This window comes from Pezoporus occidentalis, unplaced genomic scaffold (assembly GCF_034315485.1).
Source record: "Pezoporus occidentalis ecotype Australia unplaced genomic scaffold, CSIRO_AGI_Poc_V1 ctg127, whole genome shotgun sequence".
NCBI lineage: Eukaryota > Metazoa > Chordata > Aves > Psittaciformes > Psittacidae > Pezoporus > Pezoporus occidentalis.
The window spans coordinates 1,459,194-1,486,074 of record NW_026913071.1 but is presented as its reverse complement, the minus strand read 5'-3'; the positions used below and the strand labels follow the sequence as shown (position 1 = coordinate 1,486,074).

Below are 26,881 nucleotides of genomic sequence, written 5' to 3'. Positions count from 1 at the left end.
TAATTCTGCAGTGTGCAAATTTGGAGTGTTTTCAACTCTGCTCTCCTATGAGGCACATGAACAGCAATTTCATGAACAGCCCAGCAACAGCAAATGCATTCCCTCCTTTTACCATGGGCTCATAAGGGACTTTGTTTGAAGTATTTCTCTTTTAGTTTGTACAAAAGAAAACTGATGACAACCAATGCCATTAATGTCAAATGTCAAAATGTTTTTATAAACAAAGGAAGAACATCTTTCTGCATTTACTTACAACAATGTGTGCTGGAGATGGAGACCTAGCATCCTTGAGGGCTTGTCTACTCTGAAGGCTCCCTGCCTGAACATCAAGCAGTGGCCATTTCATCTGCAGATACTGGATGGAGGAAACAAAAATGGGAAAAGAAAAATGAGTTCAGAAAAGAAAGGCAAAAAAAATAATAATAAAATAAATCTTAGGTAATATGGTTAAAAGATATAAATTAAAACTAATGCAAAAAACTGAAACAAAACTTAAGACAAGTTTGCATGTTTGCGGAGACAAAAATCTGCGCAGAACACTTGATTTTGTACCACTGCATTACACTCCAGGAATAAGAAAATAGAGCAGATTGCAAAGACAATATTACACTGATTTTACTAATCATAACAAACCTAGAAGCAGAATAAAACCTACACAGAAACAAAATACCAAAACCATGAAGAGGATGGGACAAGGGAGGGGAAGGTGGATTATCGGTCTCAGGAGAGAGAATACAAGTATTGCGGGTTAAGAATATGATCTCATTATTTAATGGGTCATCTGTCAGCCTTCTTTCAACAAATGCACGATGTCAACTCCTCTGGCTTCCCAGCACTTTAGAAGCCTTAAAGCAGAGGTCTACCCCAGAAGGACTGAGCACTGCTGGGTCTTCACACCTATTTTCTCTACTTTTTACAGTTTCTGGAAGTTACCATGCATTATTTGCCTCTTGCTTATCTTCTGTCAGACAACCCTTAAGGGACTTCAGAGTGTAACTTATTCAATTACAAGGCCAAATTTGATAAGCTCTCTCATTGATGATGTCCAAAACAGTACAGCCTGGTACACTCAGGCCCAGCTGTGCCGGCCAGGCACTCATGGATAGACACAACTTCTTCTCCTCACTGTCATCAGCAGATAGGCTGAATACACACAGGCTGCAAGTCCACAGCACAAAGGGGTGTTGATTCAGGAGCAAAAGAAAAGCTTGACTGCATTTCAAGAAGGAGCAGAACATTCCCACATATTTAACCAGCATCAAGTATCCAGTAAAACCTCTGCTCTCAGGTATGCATATCCTCTCACTAAACTCACTAGAGGAGCCATTGCAACCCAGCCAGGTCACAAAGCAGAGCCCAAACCTTCCACCGAACAGGTGAAGTCTCGAGCTGGTACCCAGATTGCTGCATCAGAAGTGCTTGATTCTGACCAAGAGCAGCCCCACAGAGAAATTAGTTAATCCAAACAGACTTCTGCACAGTACACCTAAACATAACTTCAGATCAAGCTTTTCTCTCTGCACGGTACTTCACTGTGCCAGTTCAGCATAGTGTTAACATGTGATGTCTGAAAGCCCTGTATTGCGCTGGAAGAAATATGTACCACCACATACCTTCAGCCCCCTCCCAGCAGCTGTACACATAGATCAGGCCACTGCTGTTAAGCAGATCCTGTTTAAGCACTAGACTCTGGTTGATCTAACAGACCTACTCCTAAAAAATAGCTACATAAATGGTTATGGTTACCCATTCCTCCTGGCTTTTATTTATTTTTAGTCAGAGTAGCCTTGAGGTAGAACCGCACACAAACAACCCACCACCACTGCAGGCGAACAACAGGAGCTGTATCTAAATCTCCATGAAGGAGGGAAGGAGATCTGGTTCCATGCTTTCAGCACATCACTATCACATTTGCTCACGCATGCAAAACATTCACTAGCATGCAAGGCCTCTTTGCTGCAAGACCCTGGGCACCGAGGTGACCAGAAGTCACCGAGTCAGCAGGAGGCTGCATTACCAATTCCCATCGCTTGGAGGGCCTGAGATTTCTGAGCTACTGGAATGCAAATAAACAAAACCCATACTCTGGATTTGCGCCCCACACAAGTTCCTCAAGTTCCAAGAAGCCCTGATTTTATTCATCTTCACATTTGGGATTTGTGCAATGTGGACCAGAATGTTTCAGCACTTCTTAAAAACAAGAAATAAACACCAAACAAACCAGAACTAGTCTACCATAAAGTGACATTTCTAACTCTGTAACTCAATTGCAAGCCTCCAGATATTTGATCACTTGCATCAAATCCCTGCTCTTCAATGTAGCTGACCACAACATAAATTTTAAAGTTGAGATGATGTTAAAGTAACTTTCTAACCCTTTGTGGTTTCAAAAAAAATGCTTAAAAATGCAACCCAAGTGCGCAGAAAATGCAACCAAAGCTTAATCTGACTGAGAGCTTCTTAACTTGAGGGGAAATCTGGTACGCTTCAGATTTGCAGATGGCACGATTAAACAAGTCAACTGCTAGATTTTTAGAAGTCCATCAGTTGTCTTAGTGATCATAACCCCACCACATAAAGGCAGGGTATGAGTTTATAGAAAGGGTCCTGATGGGTCACAGCTGCTACTGCTTCCTCAGGTTTTCCAGCCAGCTAGTGAAGTATTTATCCCTTCTCCCAAGGAAAATGTCCTCGCAGCATGTGTACTTCATGGTACATGACTGTGTTTCAAATGCTGCAACCATTCTGGAGAGTGAGAAGTTTGCTGCTACCACAGCTAAAGCACTTACAAGAACCTGCCAGCTCAAACAGTGGCACTTCAGGAAATGGCCACTAAGCCATTACCCACCCAAATAAACCAACCACCCTCATTTTTCCATGACCACTTCATGGTCACGAGCAACCCTGGAATATTCCTACAACCATGACAACCCATGAAGGAGCCCAGGTCAGCAGCTGTCCTAAAAACACAAGCCAGGAAACACGAGGGCTTCTCGGAGACTGGCCCAAGGGCAGACTGAGGCACTGAAAGAGCAGCATGAGCAAGCTCACATGAGACCCCATCCAGTCACTAATTATTACAGGGATTATAAAGCCTTCAGGACTGTCAGTTCTGCTGGTTTTTACTAGCAATAAATTCCCTTATAAGAAACAGAGCAAGAGCTATGGTTGCTTCTGCTCCACCTCGATCTCACAAGAGCCCATGCTTTCAGCACGGGTGCTCCCACACCAGGCTGACCAGTTTAATTGCAAGATGGAAGTTGCAGAAGTTCTTACTGCTACTTTCCTTTTCTGCTTTTAAAACCCTTTAGTCTGAGCTCCCAGTGAAGTCCTTCTTTTAACCCTGCCTGGCAAAGAGGATCCAGAAAGTCTTACAGAGCAACAGAAAAGGTAGCCAAAGCTGTTTCTCCTCTTGGACATGCACATGAAGCCTAGGAATGGCCCAAACTCAGCGGGCTCAGTTTTGCACAGACATAGCTTCCATTTGCACCAGTGGCTAACACACCAGTGGGGGAAAAAATACAAGTAAAATAAACAGTCCCCATGGAACGCAGTAACACGCAAGGGTCAACAAAGCAACCTCCATGAGCTCTACCAAGTGGCCAGGATCCAGAACAGCATCCCATCCCCACTAAGGGCGAGATGTTCTGTCTGTCAGATAAACAGAGAGGGCCAGAGCCCGCAGCCAACGCCTGCATCATGTTAACGAACCCACAGCTTCAACTCTGTAAAAGAAAAGAGTCCAATCTGCTGGTTTCAAAACACCAGCCCCGTTGATAAAGTATGAAATATTAGCATTGTTTAAGGTGACGAGCTCGACTCAAGGCCTCCCCATCCAAGAATTGTCATGCCTGTAACACAATATTGATGTGGTGGCTTATAATTCTTACTTTACATAAAAGCTTCATTGTGTGCCAAATTCAATCTCCACAGGCTACCTGAGCCACAGATTTTTACAAGTCTACATTTCAGCGCTGTGAGTCTACAATACACATAATTTTCAATTATGTTAGGGCAGAACAGGATCACTGCCTATATAACATTACTGGTTGGAGGAAATGAGACTCAGCCCTACTGCCGAGAGAGCTAACTGGATCCAGATGGCGGGCCGAGCGAGGCAGCGTCCGAGGGAGCGACGTCGCAGCAGCCTCCCCCCTCCACAACTCTCTCTTGCACAATGGAAGGAAACGCCAAGCCATGGTTGGGGCTGGGAGCTGGGACAGGAGGATGCTTGGACAGAGGGGAGTCGCAGCATGGCGTTGGGAGGGCAGAGGAGGAGAGGGGAGAGCCGTGATTGCTTTCACAGGTTTACTACAGCCACCCTACGCTGTGATAGTCTTATTAAAGAGGAGAAAAATTAAGTCCTGTTACAGCAAAGAGGTAAATCCTTTCCTTCCTCAAGCAACTAAATAGCAGGAAATCCTCTTCTCTGGGCCCTAAATGCAGATTTGAGCCAGACGGTTCCTCTGATTTGCAAGGAGTCCACACAAATCCAAAGCCGACTTTCCCAGCCTTCTGACACTGCCTTTACATTCCTGCACCAGGGGGGAAGGGTAGGAGGGAGGGAAGTTCCCACCATCCTGCTCCTGCAAACGCTGGACACGGGCTCGCTCCTCTCCTGCTTCTGTGTCTCAGTGTGGAAACTCGGACTTGCCTGTACAAACATTGAACTTTTCAACAAATTAACTCTAACAAATCTGTGCACATTATTCCGGAGCAGAACTGTTGAAACGGGCTCTGCTGGCCTGCTTTTAACGTTTTTTTTTTACATGTCATCTTGGCGTTAGTGTTTTATTCCCTGTTTAACAATATGATCTGATGGGGATCATTAGCATGTGTGTGTGTTTAAGAAAAAAAAAAGAAGAAGTTTTATGGCAAGTCTCAGAGAGCTTAAGCAAATTAATTGTTAAGCTCCAGGCCTCCGCACAAAAATTAAAACACGTATGGGGCGAGCATACTTGAGAGAAACCAAAGCTTTTAAAAAGGCTGTTAAATTGTCAGCACAAGGGAAAAGGCAAATGATTTGAACAGCACAGATTTCTTCTGTAGAAGGGGAACAAAAATGACCTAAACCACTCTACCCTTCACTCGTATGAGCATCACGTCCGCACCTCCATCTGCAGCCAGAAGGTCCTGCGAAGCACAGACCCACTGAGAGCAGTTTTGCATGCCCACCCTGCAAATACCTCCTAAAGTGGCTGCCTTCCTGGGCAGTGGTAGAGCAAATAAACATATTTCCCAAGGTTTCACGGCAGAGTTGGTCAAAAGCAGCTAAAATTCACACTGAAAACTAGAGGAGTTCAGTGGAAACTCCTACCCAGAGCCAGCAGCCACCCCCATGGCGGGGCCAGGCTCGCAGCCCCGATGGAAGGGATGGCACAGAGCTCACAGGTGTTTCCGGCACTGGTGTCCAACCTGGATCTGCTCCCTTGTCAGGCTATTGTTTTCACTGCTGGAATGCCCTACGAGTGATGTCCCACAGCATATAAATACATAGACTCCATTAAAAAAATAAAGCTGTATTTTTAAGCTGAGGCAAAGCTGCACAACGCTTCCCAGCTCAGGTTTCTTGCAGCTGGTGCGTATTAGCTCCCAGGAACTGGAACAAGCAGAAGCAGGGTTCCTGGAGCCTGCTTCATGCTAGGGGACTCCAATACTTCCCCTCACCATGGGACCACATCTCCACCTTCAGAGTCTGCACTTCCTCCCTGCATCTCAACATGCCATGCAAGGGAAATATTCCCGGTCTTGCTGTTATTAGTCTCTCCCTTGGCCAGCACAGCAGAATCACATGGAAGTACACACCTGGGTATCAACTCCGAAGTTCAGGAGTTTCTGTGATAATTAACAACTCCTCTGGGAGGGGGCACAGAATCACAGAACAGTTAGGGTTGGAAAGCACCTTAAGATTATCTAGGCAGATTTCAACCAGAGATAGTCCAGTAGCAACACAGGAGACCGCAATGTCGAGGAGAGGGCTGAGCTATATGGGGAACTTGTTAGGAACAAAGACAAAGCTTAATGAGACTGTAATTGCTCTCTGAAGACAAGAATAACAGTTGCAAGAGGATAATCACTTGGTACCTACAAAGAAAGGCCTGCAACCTACTGGTGTCCCCACTTAAGTCAGAAGACAAAGCCTCTAAGGACTTAAAAGTAGACCCTCAGCTCCAGCTCTATCCCTTCATTTACCTCAACCCCTTATTTTTGGTCTTCAGTTACCATCTTGCTTGTAGAGGTGTGCAGTGGGAGAGCAAAACCTGAAGCATTCATTTTGAATAACTGAAGGAGATTGCTGAAGGAACTTTAAAAGGGCCTCCAATTCCTTGCAGATCTGCAATGTCTGGAATTTTTTGTATGAGAAGTAGTGGACACCACCCACGACGTTCAGCCCCTCTACAGAATATGTAATATACTACAACAAGGCACAAGGGAGCTGCTCAAAATGAGAGCAACGAAGCTCATTTCAATGAGACTGATCCTTTCCACACAAAAAGATTTCCCCACAGCTCTCAAGAAATGAGAGCGTGAAACTGTAAAAACACGGAAGTATTTATCACATATTTCCACTTTTTTTAAACTAATATCACCCTTTAAACTATTGCCACACTGAAAAAAGAAAACTAAAAATACAGAAATAGGGATAAAGGGAAAAAAGGAACTAAGTGTTGTGTACCTGCACAGACACACGCACATAAGGCATTAAGCATTTAAAATACCACTTATTCACCAGCACTGGTATCAGCCAAGCCATCTTGTGCTATATTCCTGAACAAGATATTTCTAGTGCCTTGAATTTCCCTGTTATTGAGAACTTGAGTGACCTTGTCTCCTTCCCTTCCAGTAATACACAAGAGTCCCCGAAATGGGGGCCTTGAGTTGCTCATTTTAATATTCGCCTGTGCCTTTGTCACATCGCTCAAGTGCTTCTAGGGCATGAAAAAGGAGAAGGCTGAGTCCTCCACAGCATTAAACTTACAGAAAAGTGTTAATGATTGAACAGTTTGAGATAATCTCAAAGGAGGGATGCCTGAGAGCAGGAATCCTGCGATCTGGAAGTGCCCCACTGACGACACAGAGCAATCGGGCACAAGACAATGGGCAAGAGAATGCCTGTTTTGGGGTGGAACAAAGCACAAAGAAATAGTTCAAGCTCCATGGGCACCTCAACAACTGCTGTTCCCTCCTGGGTGAGCACTCTGAGAGGAGATGGAGGCATGTCCCAGAAGCACCACATCAGTTGCTTTCTCCTGACTAACCACCAGGCTCTGTGTCCTCACAGCACACACAGCTCTTCTCCCACATCCTGGATGAGATGCAATGTAGCAACTACATCCCATTAATAATGCCACACACCAGCACTACTTACATGGTTTTTCTATATCCAGTGATAAGGGCACAGAGGAGGCTGCCATAGGAGAAAGCTAAAGAGAATAACCAGAAGCTTCCTTAGAAATCATTGCCTATGAAAGTTCAAGCAAATTCAGATAAGAATTTTCTTTCTGCCACAGATGAAAGGCATTCTCACCATTAGTTCTACTGGAGTAAAACATGAGGATTGCTTCTAATGAATGCGAGGTTGTAGACTACTGCCAAATTCTAAGGTATTGGTACTGAGCATGAAGGAGCTAAGTAAAGGCTCACTGGCTACTGCAGGAATTCAAAGTCACTTTCTTAGCTTTACAAGAGGAAGAGTTTTCATGTGACACAGAAGTACAGCATTACGTCCTGCAGTTCACATGGCACCTCAGCAAAACAACTGCAGGCAGTGTTTCTTGAGCCTGCGTGGAGCTTGGGAAAGCACCATCACTTTTTCACGTTTCATCTGAAAGCTGCCACAGCCCCCACTGAACAGACCAGCAAACTTACCTAGTACTATCTGCATGTCTATAAAGTACTGTTCCAAAAGGCAGATGCAAATAAAAAGCATAACTTCAGTCAAGGAGCAAGGACAAGCTTAATCTACTTAAAACCCCAACTTCTTCATCTTCAAACTACTCTCCTCAGATTTTCCCTGCAACCTGCTCTGTTCCATTCAAGCATAGAGTTTCCCCTAGAGAAAGAATGGGACAGTCATGAAAACTCAACAAGGTCTTTCTGTAGATAAGGCTTGTTTAGATTCAGCAAAGCTTAACCAACCTCCGAGACTCACCAAACAATTTGATGTACAGACCCACATTCAATTTCTGTTCCTGGCAATCTCCCAGAGAGTGAGAGAACAATTGGTAACCAGTGTTTGCATGAAGTCCAAGAATGCATTTTATGGTCTATAAAGTATAATTCCTTTCCTCCCCATTAAATGAAGACAGTAAAAATATCTGACAGCATGCTAGAGACAGAGAACACGGCACTGAACTACCTCCATTGTAACAGTACGGCTGCTCCAGGGGAACCTTGCCTCCCTTGAAACTTTCCAACTCTGTTCAGAGCATAACTCCATCTGTAAAGGAGGTTCTGCAGCTTCAAGCTTTGCTTGAAGCTCTTTATACTCAGTGGACAACCAGCCTGGTTCTGCTTCAACACTGCAGAAGGTATCTGCCCTGTCCTGCTCCCCTCATGCCTTACCACATGGATCTGTGGCACAGGACAGCCCACATCTTCCCTTCACCTCTGTCATGGACCAGCCCTACCTGCCTTCCTCATTTGCTGCTATCATCAGACTGACAGTTGCCCAATCTGTTCTCTCAAATTTCCTACTTGTAGGAGGAAAAAATCCTGATCTGGGTTTTTATGCTGCAGAGGGATGGAGGAGGAGGAGAAGGGCTGGCTGTGGCAGCAGCCTGGCTGAATGGCAGTGCCTCAGCAAAGCAGCCCACAAGACCCACTACAAGCTGTTTGTCACACACTTTCTATGAGGAGCCACACAAGTCCAGAAGCCCCAGTTTACAAAATCTGAGCCAAAAGGTCAATTTATAAAGCACTGGGCACCTGCAGCTATTTGAAGCCAAGCAGACCCATGACAAAGGGCAAGATGGGAGAAGGATGCCCCCCACAAGTCACATCCACCTCCAAAGGGGCCTCTCAGACTATCAGCGTTGTTTGCAGTTATTTCATCACTCTTTGATCCAAATTCTCATCTCAGGTCCTGTCAAGTACCTGTGAATGGGATGGGTGTGATCCCAGAGTAAAGATGCTTCAGAAGAATTTAGCTGTTCACTTGTTATTGTAATGTCGCCTAACGGGGTTTTACTAAAAGAGTCATATTTTCTCCTGCTGTTGGGTAAGTGAAACTCATGACTCGAATCACTACCACAAAAATTCCTGCCAATGTAGCAATTCTGGGTGAACTGCCGGGAGCCACTCTCTAGTAAACCCAGCACATTTCAGACCCAATTTCCTGTCGCCTCCCTTGTGGTTTTTATGTGCGATTGGGTCTTCCATGCCATGAGGGGTTACTGCAGAATAGATGGCTCCAAGGGTTTCAAGCCCTCATGAAAACCAAGAACTTGCAAAATTCTCTTTCCCCAGGGTTGCTAGCTTTTGCCTTTTTTTAAACAAACCCAAGAAGTTAACTCAGAAATGTAACCTAAAGGCAACCTCAGGAAAAAGTCCCGGAGATAACACTGAAACCAGCAATATTCTGACCTCCTAGGAGAAGCTGAGAAGGTTGCTCTTGAGGTTATTTTGTTTTTCAGAGAGCCTGCAGAAAAAAAAAACTTTCCACTGCATCATATCCTGGTCCACATTCCTCACCATAATCTTTCAGCTCAGATGCATGGAGATGTCTTTGAAAGATGTAAAAGAGGTCAAAAGTCCCATCAGCTAATTGCACTGCCAAGAAACAAAACTCACAGGCTGGGATTTGTGTCAGACTGACCTTCTGCAAGACCAGATACTCCTCTGAATAAAACCCTTTCGCTGCCTCCGCCAGAATCCTCCTGCCACTCAAGTATCATCTTGCTGTAACAAATTACTCCTAACCCAGGATTACGGCTCTTTCCAAATCCCTCCTAGAGAGCCGGGAAAGAAACGTTCCCTCCTAGGATCTGGCACCAGTTGTTTCCCTTATCAATAATCCTGCGATTTGCTTATCCGAGGGCATTAGTCCATGGGTCCAGCAAGACTCCTCACACCCGTTTTCCTTCCGAACGCAAGGTGGAAAACTCAATTGTCCATCAGAAGATGCAGGTTTGCCTTCAGATACCCATGGAAAGACATCCCGTCTGGCCAGAGGCAAAGCTGACTCCTGGTTAAGTAGGAAGAATTATATTTAGGCAGAGAACTAAGTGAATCATTTGGGATGAAAGCAAAAAGCAAACAAATGAAGTATTCACTAAATCTGTGCTGTTACCTCTTGTTCCTGGGCAGCCACCCTGTGTATTTATATTCTGGTTTCCTCCAGCACCACCAACACAATGCAATACACACTTATGGTATTTAAATGAAGTATTTTTAAAATATTCACTGTTGAATCATCAGCCACACAAACTCTTCCTCAAGAACAAATAAAACCTTGGGTTTGCTTAAAGGAGATGCAGACAGAACAGACGCTAAACCAAATATGGTCCAGAGCTGACAACACTGAATTGCACTTATTAAAATGTGTAACTTCGTTTCATTGGGATGCTTTTTAAGTAAGTCCAGATCCTGCAAATTCCCAATAAAGGTGTGGCATGCCTCCAGAAAGGCATTTTGAGTTTTCATGCAACAATAAGCTATGCATTAAATTTAAGCAACTTTTGTTAAACGAGCGCATTTTAAGGACAATTATGTACAAAACACACTAGTACAAGTTTCGGAGACGTGATCTTTTTTATTCAGAGAGATAATTTCTCCTTAGACAAAACAACTACGCTGGCATGCATATCCACCCCCTGCACTAACGCGACTAGAAACAAAAGTCAAACAGCACAGTGCACCAACACAAGATAATCCTTTTGGTTTTAAGGGATTGGGGAGGAAAACCCTTCTTTTTAAACAGCAAATCAAAATCATACACTGCTCCATGTAACTATAGAAAAGAGAAAAAACAGATCTTGTCCTTCATAGCGAAAAATGCAACATGCATGAGCTTGCATTTTTCCTCTCAAAGGGCAGGGGGAAGAGAAGCAGGATAAAAAAAAAACAAAAACAACCTTGTAATGTCAAAGAATTCCGTGTAGAAACGCTGGGGCCTCTTCCCATGGAAAAGGGTATCAGCAGCTCTGCAACAGCTCATGTCCTGGAGGGACTCTGCCCCATGCGCCAAATACTTGCGGTTGTGGAAGAGGTTTGTTTTGGAGAGGTGAGGGTTGCTTTTCTGCAGCAGCTCGGCAGCAAACACCTAACTCATGGCCCCGGGGAGCAGCGCCCGCTCCCGCAGACACAACACACCCGCGCTCCCCAGATTGGCATTTGTCACACGTACATGCCACAGCCCCGAAGTTAAAACACAGGAGTCATCAGAGCAGCCCTGAGCGCACGAATCTGTAAATAGCCAAAAACCCTGCTCTTGTTGCTAAATATAGCACAGGCATTTTGAACTGCCTGGCCCGCAAGGCAACTTTTCTATTTATTTGTTTTAAAGACCATGGGTTGGGAACACTGAGTGGTTTTAAGGCTGTTCATGTATATTACATTCCTGCTCCCTCTCTCGACATGAATATGCAAAATAACACCCCAAAATTTAAATGAACTTAACAGGTTATAGAAAAACAACTTCCACATAAAAGAGCCACAAAGCCCTATTTGGCTTTGCCGTGCGAGTGAAGTCTGCTCCAGGGATGGTAGATCAGGTTCATACAGAGTTAAATGCAGAATAGTTTCAATGCACCACTCTGGTGCAACCAGTAAATGTCTTGCTCCCCATAAGAGCTCTCCCCAGGATCAGGTACATCACTGCTCAGCCATTTGGAGGGATGGATGGAGAGGCCAGGGCTGCTCAAGAGAAGAGCCCTTGCAGCTGAGGAATGCTTGTGGAACACCGTGCTCCCAAGGAATAGACAAAACAGGGATGCACATCCGCTTGCCCTCTCAAAAGCCAGCACAGGGCAACCTATTCACTACTAAATCCTGGGAGTTCAGCCCTGGCTCATACTTTTCCTTTGCAGAAGGGCTTGAGCTAGGGGTGCAACAAGCCCGTGCAAGAGAAGAGGGCAGGAATCCCTGGGGAAAGGCTCTGGGAGATGACAGCCCAGCCCTGGACCACCCAGGAGCCAGTCTATGAAAGAGTACTCACCTATGGGATGCTCTCTGAAAGCCAACGGCCCTGCCCAGGCACTGGGGCATCAGTACTGACCTGAGGGGAGGTCCAGGGTGAGGATGAGGGTATACACCAGCCCCCCATGGTCCCACTGGGAGCCACACAAAGAAGCCAGTAGCACCAGAGCATTCACACACCTGCACTAAGAGCCCTGGACCCACAAGTGTCAAATGAATATTTCAGGCTTTAGCCTTACCTGAAACTGATAAAAAAACAGTAGCTATTCAAGGTTTGTTACAGCTGTACAGCTGTCTTAGAGGAAAAAAGGTTTTTTTCTTAGCGGGGGGGAGGTGGAAGGGGCTGCATCGACAGCTCCACTAGCCAGAGGCACTTTGCAAGGAGGAAAGTAGAACTCAAGATGTGGGCAGGCCTCAGGTTTCAGAGCCTCAGGGTACATCCAAGAGACACCCGACATATTTACTGAACAGCCAAGAAAGCAAAGGCTCCAGTCTCACAACATTTTATAACCTTATTGTGGACACTTATATTTTATAAGTTCTTGAGGTTGAAGAGGCTGGGGCGGGGAAGGACACAACAAGCTGTGTTAGCTGCCTGGTGGGGTTTTGAGAGGCGTTTCTGTTTTTCAAAGATGAGGTAGGATGACTGCATACAAGGGTAATTATAAATGAAGCGAGTGAGGATCAATGAGCTCCCTTTCACAGCAATAGCTTATTTTTTTAAATCACAACACAGCATTTCTGCTCTATTTCCAAGCCAAATTCGTCTAAAGGAGGAATGAGAGGAAGAAAAACCCTAAACAGATTCAGATTACAAATCGTTCCTAAACAGATTTTTGAGAGCATTAATAGACTGCGTAGGACAGTGAGTTGAAGTCAGTGTTTCTGCATGCTGTACAGCTAACCTGATAACCTCAGAAGCAACCTTTCATCTCAACAGACCTGCACACAAAAGGTCATTACAGTGCATCCTGCTCCCACTAAGGAGCATACCTCTCACATGTAACATCAGGCTTATTAAGGAACATGTGATGATACAATAGCTGCTGATCTACTGGAGGTTATTATTATTCTCCTCCTGCCCCCTTATAAACAACACTGGGATTTGCAATGTATAGTTTGTAGGATGTTACCTACAGAGCACAGGTAACTCAGAAAGCCCTGTCCTCCCTGATCCACAGGTCATCCTTCCCAGGGAAGTCTTCCAGTGATGGCTACGAGGGGTAGCCCAAATATTGCAGAAATAAACCTCTGATTGTGTATGAGCTTAATCACAATAATTAGTTGCATTCTGTTAAAAAGAAAGTGAAATGATTATTTATCCAGCAAGCAGGAGGAGAACAGCAAAGGAAAAACGCAGAATCTCAATGCAATCATCCACGACCTCTTCCTTTCCCATTGGTCCAGAAGATTGGCAGCTCCTGCAAGACCCACTTCGGGCTGTCATTCTGTGGAGCTGGATGTTTTGCCATTGCTTCTGAATGATAATTGGCTCAAAAATTAACACACCTCACTGTCCCTGAAGAAAGAGCCCTGTGGTCTCATCCAGTGGGGTCATTACCCGCCAAAGCATTCCATATTTCCTCGAGAGAGCACAAACGTCCTGAACTCCCCCACATTTCACTTAATTCACTCAACAGAGCAAAGTATTCAGGTCAGGGTTTTTCCAAGAAGCAGTAAGGACTTGGGTGCCTGATTTGCTCTGCTCCTTTGTGAATCCCATCTCCTGCTCTTGGGGAGTGATTTAAGACGCACACTGACGCTATGCTCGAAAGGTCAAAAATTTGCAGAAATCTAGCAACTAATACTTTTTTCTAAGCAAATCTACAGAAGTCAGAGTCCTATCAGACAAAGTGCTTTCACCCAAAGTAATAAACTCAGAAAGGAGGTTTAAAATTAAGGCCATTAACTCTTCTCCTCATCCAAGACTCCTATTTAATTGGATGAAGAAGAACACGCCTCTGACTAGGGACTAACTGTACCCTTGGTGCATCTCTCTCATACAAATGTGTCTGAAAACAAATTAATTCCTTCAGTTTTACTTTACTATAGAGTTTAACACATCAATCATTCCATGTACGTACACATCAAAATACACTGCAGATAAACCCACACCCTGTCAGTTCTGCATAACAATGCTTTAAACTTGTAAGTATATGAGGCCAACTCATCCACAAGTGTCAATCACCTCAGAGAAGTTGCTGGAGACCAGTGTTTTGTCCCTCAGAAACCGATTCCAACACCATTACCACTAGGGCCAAGTTATTAACCACTTCTGACTATCCTGTGCTGACTAGTAGCTTCCATCTCATATGATACCCCAAACCATGCAGAAAAGGGGCTGGTTGTGCACCATCACACAAAATTCCCCACCTTATCTGCAGCGCATTTAAAGCGGGAGGGGAAAAGGAGAGTATCAAAGCAACTTAGACAGAATGGAGGACACCAAAATAGCAGATGGCAATGCAAAAAAGGATGGACCAGCCATTCACCCACGCCATCAGGAGCATTTCAAAACAGAAGTGTGAAGGGAATTACAAAGAATAAGATCTGGCACGGTGAAGTCCATACTATGCTTTGGGAAGGGAGTGGTTAGGAATTTGTTTTCGTTGTTATTATTACTACTATTTTTAAAAGAAGGGGAAGGTAACTCTTTGCCAACAGACTTCAGCTTAATCATTTTGAAAAGGGAGAAAACCCAGACATGACAAAGGCCAGGCAAGCTGCAGGACAGGGCTGCAAGGGTACATACGTAGCCACCACAAGCTGTCGGTACCACCGACTAAAGCAGCTCCGTTGCCAACCATCCCACTTCTTTCCCCCGTACAGGAGGAACTGCAAATGAAATGGACTAAAAAGTAACAAAACAAACCGACGAGCCTGCCCTTCAGTAGGGCCTAGATTAATTGTGAATGCAAATGAAGCCCTTCTGCAGCACTAGGGTCCATTCCCAGGGAAATGCGTCCGCTCGCCTCTGTTTACTCCGGCTCCAGCAATGCAGCACAACCTTCAGTCAAGCTATTAACTTGAACGTTGAACTTCACAGCACTGGCTGTCTTTCTCAGCCATTCTTTTGATGTTACCTCCAAAGCAAAAGATCAAAGACTTTGAGTGTGGTGAGGGGAAGTCCCAGGCTCTTAGCCTACCAGCCTGTGATATATGTTAAAATCCTAGCCAAAAGAGAGAGCGAAGGGAAAAAGAAAGGAAAAGCCAGCAAAGAAAGCATCCTGGCAGAGCAGTGACATGAGGAAGCGACACAGCAAAATCCACGTGCCACATCTACCCGGGTTCACAACCCCAGAAATGGGGCTCGTTTCTCTAACCCTGTGCATTCTGGCAGTACTGGGCTGCTCCCTAAAATTTGCAGCTTCCCCATCACCCCTTCTGCCATGAAGCTGCACCTTGCACGCTGCCCTGAGAGACAACGGATGCATGCCAGCAGCACATCCCTAATGAGAAAAGCATCCCCAGCCCTACGCTGGGCAAACACACATGCTTTGTGGGATGGGGGAGAGACTACACAGGACCAGGACTCTGCGAGACATTGAATTTCCACATCCGCCACAGGCTCCTGAGCCATCCTGAATGAGTCACAGAAAAATAAACCCTTCGCCTCAGCCTTCCTGCTTGTAAAACACGGATAATATCGCCCTGCCAGGATAACAGCCTATTCTTCCTTGTGGGGCCCCAAGCAAAAGGCCGTGCTGCTATCTGCAGGGGTCCAAGTCCACGCACCCCTCACGTGTCAGCACACCCCAGGAAGGAGGGGAAACCCATAGCCACAGCACATCCCTGGGGATGGGCAGCTCACACATCCCTGCGTAGGTGCAGGGGATGCTGAAGAAGGGGCTGCGTGGGGACAAGGAGGCTTCTCCCTTGTCTCACCACTGTTTCCCTGGAGCAGACCTGGATGCCTTTGGGAAGGCTGGTCCTGCAGGAAAACATGTAGAAAGCAACTGCTTTTCCCCTCCCTCAGCCTATTTTTTTTATTTGTGGGTTTTGGGGATTTGTATTATTTTTATTTTAGCCATGTGTGTAGAAGGGCACAGGGAGGGGGTGCTCTTATAGATGTATGTATTTTTTTCTACTTTAAGATTCTGTCCAATCATCTTCCCCTTCCTGAGGCTTTTTCAGGGTTTATTTATATTCCCATAACACACAACAGCATTCCAGATTTAGACAGTGACACTTGCTTGACACAGTCAAAAGTGGATCCAATGCAGCCTGTCTGCCAAACCAAGCCCCTCATCCATCAGCTGAAGTCCTTTCACTGCAGGGTCATGAAGGAATCATGGACTGTTTTTCATTCCTTTCTACCAATGTCCCTCCTAACTCTAGAAACCAAAACCCTCTTATGCTTGTCAGCTCCTCCTCTTCCCCACCCCCGCGAATTCAGCTCTTGGCATTCACCAGCATAAAAAGCCATGGGATTCAAAACAGAAATTCTTCAAAACAGAATTCATGGCATTAAGCAGCAAGCAGGATATTCTGATTTTATTGTACTTTACTTACTCGTGCTTAGCTCTAATCCTCACTCCCTAGACAGGGGGCTCACTCTCGCTGTCAGCGAAGTCGATAGGAATTTGGCTATTGACTTCAATGGAAGTGGGATCAGATCCTCACATCTGTTGCACAGGGCAAGCAATATGCAGAGGGAAAAAATAAATAGATAGGGAAAGGAAAAAAAAGGAAAAATAGAGAGAAAAACCTCAACGCTGCATTGTGAAACAATAAATGAGCTCGGATCAGGTCTGCAAGTTAAGAGATGCAGCGGGGCTCTGAATCAGCAAACCCCAGGTAACATCACCAATTCCTCCTTTCTTAAAAGGCAATTCAAACTACCACAGGGAAAAAAGTATCAAAAAGAAATAAAACCCCAAACCACAACAAAAAATAACCCTCCAGACAGCTTCTAATACAGAAGGTCCAGCTGGCCTCTTAGCAAAGCTTTTTCATGAGAGGAATCCCTCAGCTCCCTTCCCAGCCATCCTCTCCCTGGGGCTGGAGCACAGGGCAAGTGGATCTGGTAGGCACAGGCGAGGAAGTGGCAGATCTCAGGCCGCAGAAGATGGAGCAGTGTGAGAAGTCAAGTACCAGTTGCTGCTCCACAGCACGAGAAGGATCCAAAGTAAACAAGACCTAGATCTGGAATGTGATCTTGCCCTGCGTCACAGCCCCGTGATAATGCACCAGGAGTCAGGATTTCTTGGCATTAACCACACTATCAGCAATAAACAAGCCGGTTCTCTAGAGCTACAAGGGACACAAAGGGAGTTGGGGAGGGAAGGAAGGAGGAAAAAAAGACATTTAAAAGATGCAATTATCTGTATATCAGCCAAAAAACCTATATAAAATGAATAGCAAAGAAGCAACTGCCAAAATTGGGATGGGAAGAAAGAAAGTAAGATACTGGAATGAATCTTACATGCCTCCTACCTGCAGAGATGCTGTTCAAGACCTGGGCATTTTAGCAGAATAGTTTCTCCTTGTGATAATGGGGGCAGCAATGGTAGCTTACAAAGGGACACCCCGAGATTCAAATTCAGCACCTAAAACTCCTTATCATCACTAAGGATTTCAAAGCTCTCCAAAAAAGATATTAAAAATAAGTAAATATATAACAATCTAACTGGCTCTCCAAAATTCCTGGAGTCTGTTTGCTCTCTGCGCTCCATGGCAATCAGAACAACTAGTCTCCCTCTCTATTTATACTCCATTTCAAGTCGTGGTTCTTACTACGTGCAGCACATTAACCATGCCAGAAAAACCACTTAGCTTGGAAAAAGCCAGAGAGAGACTGATGAAACTGGGAAGAAAAAGAAGGCAAGGACAATACTTTGCTCAAGAAGTAAAGATGACATTTGTGTTCAGACGAGAGCTCGCATAGCGCCTATAGCCTCCGATCCACCCAAGCACTTAAGCACCTGCTTAACTTGTAAGCTGAAGCAGCTCTGTGGGTTGCAGTGTATTTCAAGTCACGCAGGTGCTCCAAGGCATGGCCAGATCAGCGCCTGAGCGGCGCTGGCCAAGTCACTAGCATTTATTGACGGCACATATGGCAGGAAGAGCTTTAAAGCTGCACAGCAAGTGGCTTTCAAACCCATCAGACCTGCAAAGGGAAATCAATACAATTTGCTTCTAACTACCCAGTCAGATTTTTTATTCTCAACCCACCTTCCCACTTCCCCCATCCCACCTGATCCAAGATGCCCCAAACACTCAAGTCTTGGCACCGAGGGAAAACTCAGCTCAGAGCAGAGGGATGTGATGGGAACTGGAGGAGAGTGTCACATACCGCTCGCTCTCACACGCTGTATAAAGCCACCTCCTGCAACACAGAAATTCTCACAGAATTAAATCCCTTATAATCCCATTTAGCAGAAACAAGGTAGAGCAGTATGCTGGTGCTTAAGACATTTTAGTCTCTGAAAGTACATTTTGTTTAAAGAAAAATAACTAAAACACCGATTCTCTTGGAAAGCTTGAATGGAAGAGATTTTTAACCCAAGTCAAACTTCTCTCCAAAGGCACTTTTTGTTTGCTGGGATTTTTAAAGAAGTTATAGAGAATAAACCCTTGAATGTTTTCACTCTTCCCAAATGGGATTATTTTTATAGCAGCCCATATACATTCACCTCTGGCTCATATGCACAAATAAACATGCTGAGCTAATATTAAGACAACGACCGACTGCAGCAAGATTTAGAAGCGTTTTCTACAAGAATACACAAACACAAGCAAAATAAAGCATATGCTACTTCCCAAATCAAGAGCTGCTAATTGTGTTTGCAGCTTGTTTCCCATTGGGAAATGCTATCTGTGGTTCAGCAGTCCACCTTCTCCTCTCCCCTGCAGCAAATGACCTACCAACTAAGTACCAGCTTTATGCTCGAGTTGGTCAACTAGGTTTTTTGCTTAACCCACAGGCATTTTTCCTATTTCAAAGTTTCTATTAACTCCCTACTGATGTACCCTAAAAGAAGTTTTAAGGGCTTGGAAGCACATAAATAAAATAGACTTTGCTGGACCAGCACAGTCGAATGAAAGCCTTTCACCTGCAGTGGTGGTGATAAAAATTTCAGATGCAGTTGCACACATGGCCCCTCCATAGACTCAAGATAGCTGAGATTTCCAGCCACTCAGCAATCTCCTGACCACTGAGCTGCCTCGCTTACACCAAGACAAGCATCAAGACAGGACCTGGGGTTTGGGTTGGGTATTCTGGGACTTGGTTTCCTGGGTTTTCTTATTTTGGCTGCAGCAAAGCCCTCTTCAGCTGCAAGGCTGAAAGAAGCTGCCAGTCTGTAGAGCAATGATAAGAAACCTGGAAGAGGAGAGGGAGATGGCAAGGAAGAAAACGTGGGAGGAGGGAGAGTGACTTGATATGAAACCCTGAAGCAGAAAAATAAAGGTTTGCTTCAAAGCTAATGCTGTGTACTAAACCTTCTGCCCCTGTTTGCTCTGAGGCGCACGCCTGGCTACAGGCAGGCTGTGCCCGCAAGGTGGGAACTCTCCGAAGAGTGACCAGGGAGTTTGCTGCTTTACCGACAAAGTTCAAGCCACTAAAAAATGGATGAGTGCAAAACTGACCCGTCCTCCACGGTGTCACATCAGCAGACCCCATGAGAGCTGGTTACATGTCCCTTTCTAGCACCCTACCACTAACTCTGCACAATAGAAGTTGATAAAACCAGACACAAAAATAAAGATCAGCACACCTGATTTGTTTTTTCTTACTCCTTTTTTTTTAAGTTCCAAAGTGGTTTCCACATCTAAATGAAACTCCCACTCTGAGAAAGTGTCTAACAGCAGATTCTGTTGGAAAAACCTAGTATAGAGGCTCAGGTCATGGCTCTCATGAAACATCCAGCAATTAACTCTTTCCACAAAGTTCATTTGGAAAACAAACCATCAATCTTGCTTTCCCCTAATACAGCTTTTGCTTCAGCCCCCGCATCAGATGTTAAGTTGAGAGCATTTTAGGTACTGTCTGGTCTACAGGGTCATGACAAATTAAGTAGTGCCCAGTTGCATGAGCAAAATGAATACATGGATCTATTTAAAGCACACTGATGTTAATATAAAGGGACCCTGCAGATAATCCCAAATTTTCATATCCCTTATGCTTTCCACCTACACAATAGGACTAAAATCCCCATCCCCAAGACCACTCATTTAGCAAAGCATCCCCACAGCCTCACGAAGCCCTGCACTATTGTTCTTCACTCACCTATGGGTTCCAGTGGGTAAACTTTGATCGGTACCTTGTTGGAACCAGATTGTTTTATTCCACCTTTTCTCAGGCTCGCTCTTTCATCGCATTTAAAGCGGTTATCTTGCCTTCCAGAGCCCCACCATATCTGAACCTCCCCGGGCAAACACAAGCTCAGGTTCAGAAGCCCTGCAGTGGGTGAAACACTAGGCAATGCTCACCATCATCATCATCATTACAACACCAACAAGAAACGGGCAAAAAAGCTACCAAAGGCATTGTGTATCTCTTCATATAGGAAAATGTTTTCCCTCGTGCAAGAGATGTCTATATTCTGAGAAACAGTAAATGGGGTCTTTCTTGGGTTTAGTGTTACTTGTTTTCATAAAGGGAAGGGATGCCAATCGCAAAAATCAAACACAGATTCTCTGCATCCCTTATTACAGACATGAAGCCATTTCCACTTCAGTTCTGCTCAGCTGGGATTTCTCATACATTTCACATACAAAAATCCCAGTGAAAGCAGGACTTACGAAAAGACAAGGAAAAACATACTATATCCTTGGCAGCTTAAGATCAACTTTGCTAACGCTCACTAAACATTCTCAGCAAACCTTCCCCGTAGCCTCTTGTGATGAAGCAAACCCTTCCCTGCAATTTCCCAAGCAGACATTCAGAGCCCCAGAGCAACACAGCACAGACCTTTTATTCCTGCTTCCCCACAATACACAGCAGGTCTTAGCATACATGGCAGAAACAGTTTGTTTGTTGTTACAACTCGTGCATATATTTACAGAAGACAAACTAAACAACTTAAGGCTATTATCAGGGGATAAATCAATTGGCAGCAGACACTTTGGAAAGGAACATAAATGTTATTCTGGAGAGAATAAAAAAAATGAGAAAGAGAAAGCGTTCTCTGTGCTGTAACTCTGACTTAGCAGCTTTATGCCCATTTCCCCAAATCACATGGCTGCCCATGGCTGCCATCAACCGGTTTCATTTCAACTCTGATTCAGTTTTATGACTTTAATTCCTCCTTTCCAGTAACGGTCATCAACACCACTGGCAGAAGCAATGCCAATGATAAAACCATCCCCAAAAACTCCAGCCTAATTTACACTGATGACTGCATTTTGACAGGGATCTCCCCATCTCCACCATTCAGGCAAAGGGTGCATGACAAGGGAGTTCAATAAATAGTGCTTATAGATGCAAATATAACTGGCCAGGAACCACCAGATACAGGCCATCCAGATACAGATATAACACAAATATACAGGCATCAAATATGCCAAAGCATGTCTTGAAAATACTTTCCTCAGGGACCTGATGGCTGTTACCAGCTCTCTGTAGCATCACAAACATGTCCCCAAAGAAGTGAAGAGCTATCAGAAGCAAGTAACACCAAGCCCAAGGGAATGAAAGTCTCTCTTTTTCCCAGTGTGAAAACACAAGCATTTTAGGGGAACAAGCTAATGATGTGGTGAGTAATGCAAAGAAAGTCGCTTTCACATGCTTGACTCTACCCCAGTACATAGAAATCAAACCCCACCAAATTTATCTAAATATAAACATAGCACATGTGAGCTGGTCTGCTGAATTTGGTAAAGAAACAACCCAGTTGTCATCCTCACAACCAAACCCTACCATGTGTGTGCAGGGATGTGGGAGATGTGGGGCACCCAATGATCATCCTTGTGCTTGTACACCTGGAAGTTATTAACACAAAATGCACAAAGTACATGGGATTTTGGAAACACAGAGTATTTAACTGGTGAGCAAAAGTTTTCCCTTTGACCAAGACATGGATTTAACTCAACTGTTGAGATCTTTACCCAGCTGAGGAAAGTAGCCAGACCTGGCCAGGAAGACCATCCAACCTCCCAATGCCCTTCCTCCTCATTCTCTCAACATTTCCGTACTCAAAAGGCACCTGTAGTAACTTTTCACTGCCAGTCCTCCTCTTATGCTCATTTTTAATCTCATGATGAAAAGCCAGGCATGGGAGACTTAGAAGATTTAACTTTAGAAAAAAATATATAGCGCTTTGATATAATTTTTTAAAACCTTTCTTCCTGCATGATCTCCTTATCCAGTCATACTTTGATACTGTCTTGCACCCATTCATCACCATGCCCCTGCAGTGCTCTCTAAGCAAAGATCTATTTAAAGACCATTCCCATGAGGAACACACACTCGGCCCCATTCTGAGTACAGGCAGGACAGGGGAGAGAGACTTGGAGTGATTTGCTCCAAAAACGAAAATGGGAAGTTTGTGGCAGAGCTGGAAATAGATCCCACATCACTGCTCTCCATCACATGCATGACCCCACATCACCCCCTGCCTAACTCCTACAGTGGGATGATGCTCTGCAGTGCTACAGAGGCCATCCCATTGCCCACAGGCTTCAGACAGTAGCAGATCTGGGGACCCCCAGGGTAGCACTGGGAGTGACACCCAACAGCCATGGATCAGTGATGACAAACGAGCAGGGTCTCAGGTCTACATCCGGCAGAGGAGGCAGCACTGCAGCCATCCTGGGCACAGCAGGGCGTCCCTGCTCTTGCACAACTTCCCTACTACTTGCTATTCTGGGATATTGTCCTGCTTTTGAGGCTGGGAGAAAAATAGCCTCAAGTACAGCAGCCCCATTCAGCACCGCTTCCCTTCTCCTGCTCACTCAGATCACGAACCTTACAGGTCAGGTCACACAAAACACTAATATTAGTGGATAACAGGACCATTTTTAAACTTCTAAATTTGCTAGGACAGGCAGGTCACTCACTCAAGTTATCCCTTGGTTTACTCCTTTTTTTAGCTATTGAAAAGACCCACAGCAGTGTAGCCCCAGTGTGAAACCCAGCCAACACAAAAAAAGGCAAGGAGGAGCAGGGAATACAACACCTTTTCATGCACCATTTCTCCCTCCATCCCAACTCACATCTTCTTCCCACTGTGTAACTGCCCTTCCTCCCCAGCATTCTGGGGTGGAGATGACACCTTGGCTAAGCGTTTCACAGGGGCATGAGGCTGCTATGTCCAACATCACCCACAGCATCCCAGGCACAACTCCCCCATATGCCACATGGTGGTATCTGGACCCCTGGGGATCGGGAGAGCCATGCTAGGGCAACAGGGCCCTTATTCAGAGAGAAGCTCACTCTCTGACAGTATCATTCTGGATAAATACTCTTGGATGACCAAGAAAACAAAAGGGAAGAAACCAACAATCTGCTGAAGGTATATATGCCCATACACTGATAATAACAGGAGTAGGAAAAGTAAAATGGAGACTAAGTTGATGGTGAAGGAACAGGCCTTTCTCCCACACATAGTGTTTATTTTTCTGTGGGTTGCTTCATTCAACAGCACCAAACATAACCTAGTCACAGCCCTGTTGCTCCTCTGATGCCACTCTATGCTTGCAATCCCTTTGTGCTTTTTCAGGTCAACACAAAGAGGGAATTAAACCCCTTCTGCACAAGGCCAGGGCATAAGGGAACGCTCCTAAAAAGCACTTCAGGGGAGAGAAATACAAACTTCTGTAATTTACATCCCCTAAAATTAGGTGCATGGTATTTCCTACACCCTCCCCCTTGGGTTTATTTTCAACTACAATGAAACTTCCCCAGAACAGCTCAAGGATGACACAGCTTCTTTTTAATAATAATCATCTTCATTTAAAACACACTAACAGAGGTCACAGGGAGGAAAGAACTGAACTTGATTTAAGCACAGTCAGTTTTCCCTCTTCCAGGACTTCAGAGTAGTTATGAAAAAAGCACTTTAAATGAGAAACAGATTCACTGCTGGGAAGTTGAAGAGGAGGTGGACAGTGTGGGAGTAGGTTATTTCAAACCTCAAGAAGAAACCCTCAGCAGAAAGCCAGCAGCCAAGAGCGACAGCTTCTCAGCAGTGGGTTTCTGGCTGAGCTGTGGTCCCTTGAGCCAGCTCCCAATGGAGACAGGGACAGGGCTAGGGTGGGAGAGTGCAGTCACCATAGTCCACATGTAGACCAAGACAGAGCGAGCCCCAGGTGTTTCAGCATCCATCCTCCCCAAGATCCTGCCCCAGGAATACATGCACATAAGGTGTGATGGGGGGGTGGCTGCAGCTAGTGATGTCCTTGACAGCGGAGCAGCAGAAAGAAGTCTTACCCTTTTTTTATCTCCCTTCTCCTTAAGGGCTTGCTGCCTCACAAAGCCCTTAGTCACACTTGATTTTTCCAGTTCCTTTAGAACAAAACGCAGCATAATAACAAAATAAAAAGGGGATACAGAGAACAATGAGTTCAACAGATTAATGGACAGGCGCAGCCATCCCCAGCTTTTATAGCCATCAGCCCTGAAGAGCACTCCCTTCCCTGAAGCCTTTGAAATGAGCCTCGGCAGTCCTTGGACCTTGCAGGCAGCTGACAAACACGCACCTTCCTTTCTCAACTAAATCCCAAAGATTCATCTTCTGGCTGTGCTCATGTCAATCTTATCATCATTATTAAAGTTTTATTGGTACAACAATGCAAACTCTGAGCACAATGCATTAACCTTGTAAAAATAACTGAGAGAAGCCAGGTAATGGAAAGAGCAGGGAAAAGCTTTTTCATCTCTCTCCCTGAAGATGCGGGGGGAGAAGCCCACACTGCTGAGTCATCACAAAAGGGATTTCCAATCTCTCCCCTCAAAAAACCACCCACAACTTTTTGAAGACACCTTGAAAGTGCTGTCCTCAAACCTAACTCATTGACTGAAAATCTTTCCCTAAAAGACAATACGATTCTGTTCTACTACTGCATATTCAAAGAGAAGGAGGGGGAGAAGAATATTACAATGTCCAGGAAAGTAGGAAAGGTTACACTCAGCAGACAAGGACTCCTATTTTCACCATAGCAACAAGCCTATTTAGGATATGGCCTACCTGCATCAAAGAGCAGCCACAAGAAGCTAAATGCAAGTCTAGTGGTACATTCAAGCACTAAGATGAAGAAGCAGCTCACATAAGCATGTCAATGAAACGCTTCCAATTACATTACATGCACAATTATTAGCATTTACTCTGAACCTCCTTTCTTGCTTTTTTTTGTTGTATATTTTACTTCACCCAGGTAACAGTAGCAGGGATGGCAGGTGCCATTACGAAAGGTCCAGGTGTAGCAGAGGATCAAAAGGAGGCAAACACAGCAACTTGGCTTTTAAAGGCAGACACTTCACGGAGAGGCATTACAGGAGGAGGTTGTTAACCAGGATGGGAAGTTACTCATTAATTGTTAGTTTGCTTTTAAATAGAGTAGAAAATATACATCGATTAGCACTGCTGTAATCCTCAATTTGCCAACAGAGTAGATACAGTCTTCACACCTCAAATACCTAATAAACCCTATATTTGACAGAAAAATAACCATCTACTGGAAATCATTATCACACTAATAATCACACTCCTAAGAGTAAGGCTCAGGTGTGAGAACACACCTGAATGCATCTCCAAAAGGAGTACAAAATTCTCCAAGGACAGCCATAACTCATCCAGGAGGACTCGGCCTCATCACTGCTCAATTCTATCATCTAGTGATACAGCAAGTGGCCTTCTGACTCATCTGTCTCAGTATGGTGAACACTGCTTGAGGAAAAGTTACACTAAACCACCCTAAGAATCCCATATTGAGCCTGCAAGTGCCTGGCTGCTGCCCCTTCTTTTTAAGTCCCTACCTGGAAGAGCAGCTGCCAGAAGAGCAGCTGGCTTTTAAAAGAAGTGGAGGGAAGATCTTAAAGATATCCCATCTGCAAGAGGACTGGCAGTCATTTCACTCAGTCAGGTAGGAGAACTGCTTGGTGGCTGGCAAGTAGACTAGAACAAGAAGACTCAGATAGATGGTAAAAGGAACTTAAGCCATTTATTTCTGATATTTAGAACACACGTTGAAGCTTTTTTTTAAGCAATGACCAAAACAGGTCATAGCAGAGATTCTGGTCACGTGGACCAGAAAAAGGCACAGCTCTCTTGGATGTGCCCATCACAAAGGTGCCCTCCAGAACTGACATTAGGAGTTCAGCATACTCAAAAGACCAACTTACAGCAGCTGAAAAGAGTCAAGCATTTCTAACTCATGGTTACGTGAAAGAAGATATGAACAACATGAGGCAGCTGAATTTGCAAGTGCGTGCAAGAATCTATCAGCTTAATATGCAATTTGACCTTTCTTATTTTTTCTTTAAACCTGAAGCAGGCGAGAGGTAAAAAATAAAGAAATGGCCTGCTCAATCACAAAAACGTTCAAGATAATCTGTGCTTGAAAGAGAATGCACCAAGTATTAAACAGTTGGCTGTGCAAAACTCTCTCCTGCTGAAGACATCTGCAAGATATGCATTCTATTTTGTAAAGCATTGCTTCTTAATGTCTCACTTTCACGAGCCCCTCTTAAACTCTCATGGAGGTCAGTGGGGGGGACTGGTGTTGAGTTGTTATGCTTTAATGGGGCTTCTCCACTTGTGAAGCACATCTAATGCTGCATGACACCAGTAACCAACAGAGC

The 26,881-nt window shown here is 44.8% G+C and overlaps 1 protein-coding gene across 29 annotated transcripts in view; it reads right to left on the bottom strand.

Annotated features, from left to right (window-relative positions):
• The window catches only part of TCF7L2 (transcription factor 7 like 2), a 177,796-nt gene that overhangs the window by 114,489 nt on the left and 36,426 nt on the right, over window positions 1-26,881 (bottom strand). For 26 of the 29 annotated variants that reach the window (XR_009962632.1, XM_062607880.1, XM_062607881.1 and 23 more), the window contains exon 4: window positions 254-355. The exons of the other annotated variants lie outside the window; for them this stretch is intronic. Coding sequence is in view for 25 of the 26 variants with exons in the window: in XM_062607880.1 (XP_062463864.1) it covers window positions 254-355 (102 nt within the window). In the remaining variant the exon portion in view is untranslated. The remainder of the gene's footprint in view (window positions 1-253; window positions 356-26,881) is intronic. 29 annotated transcript variants of the gene reach the window in all.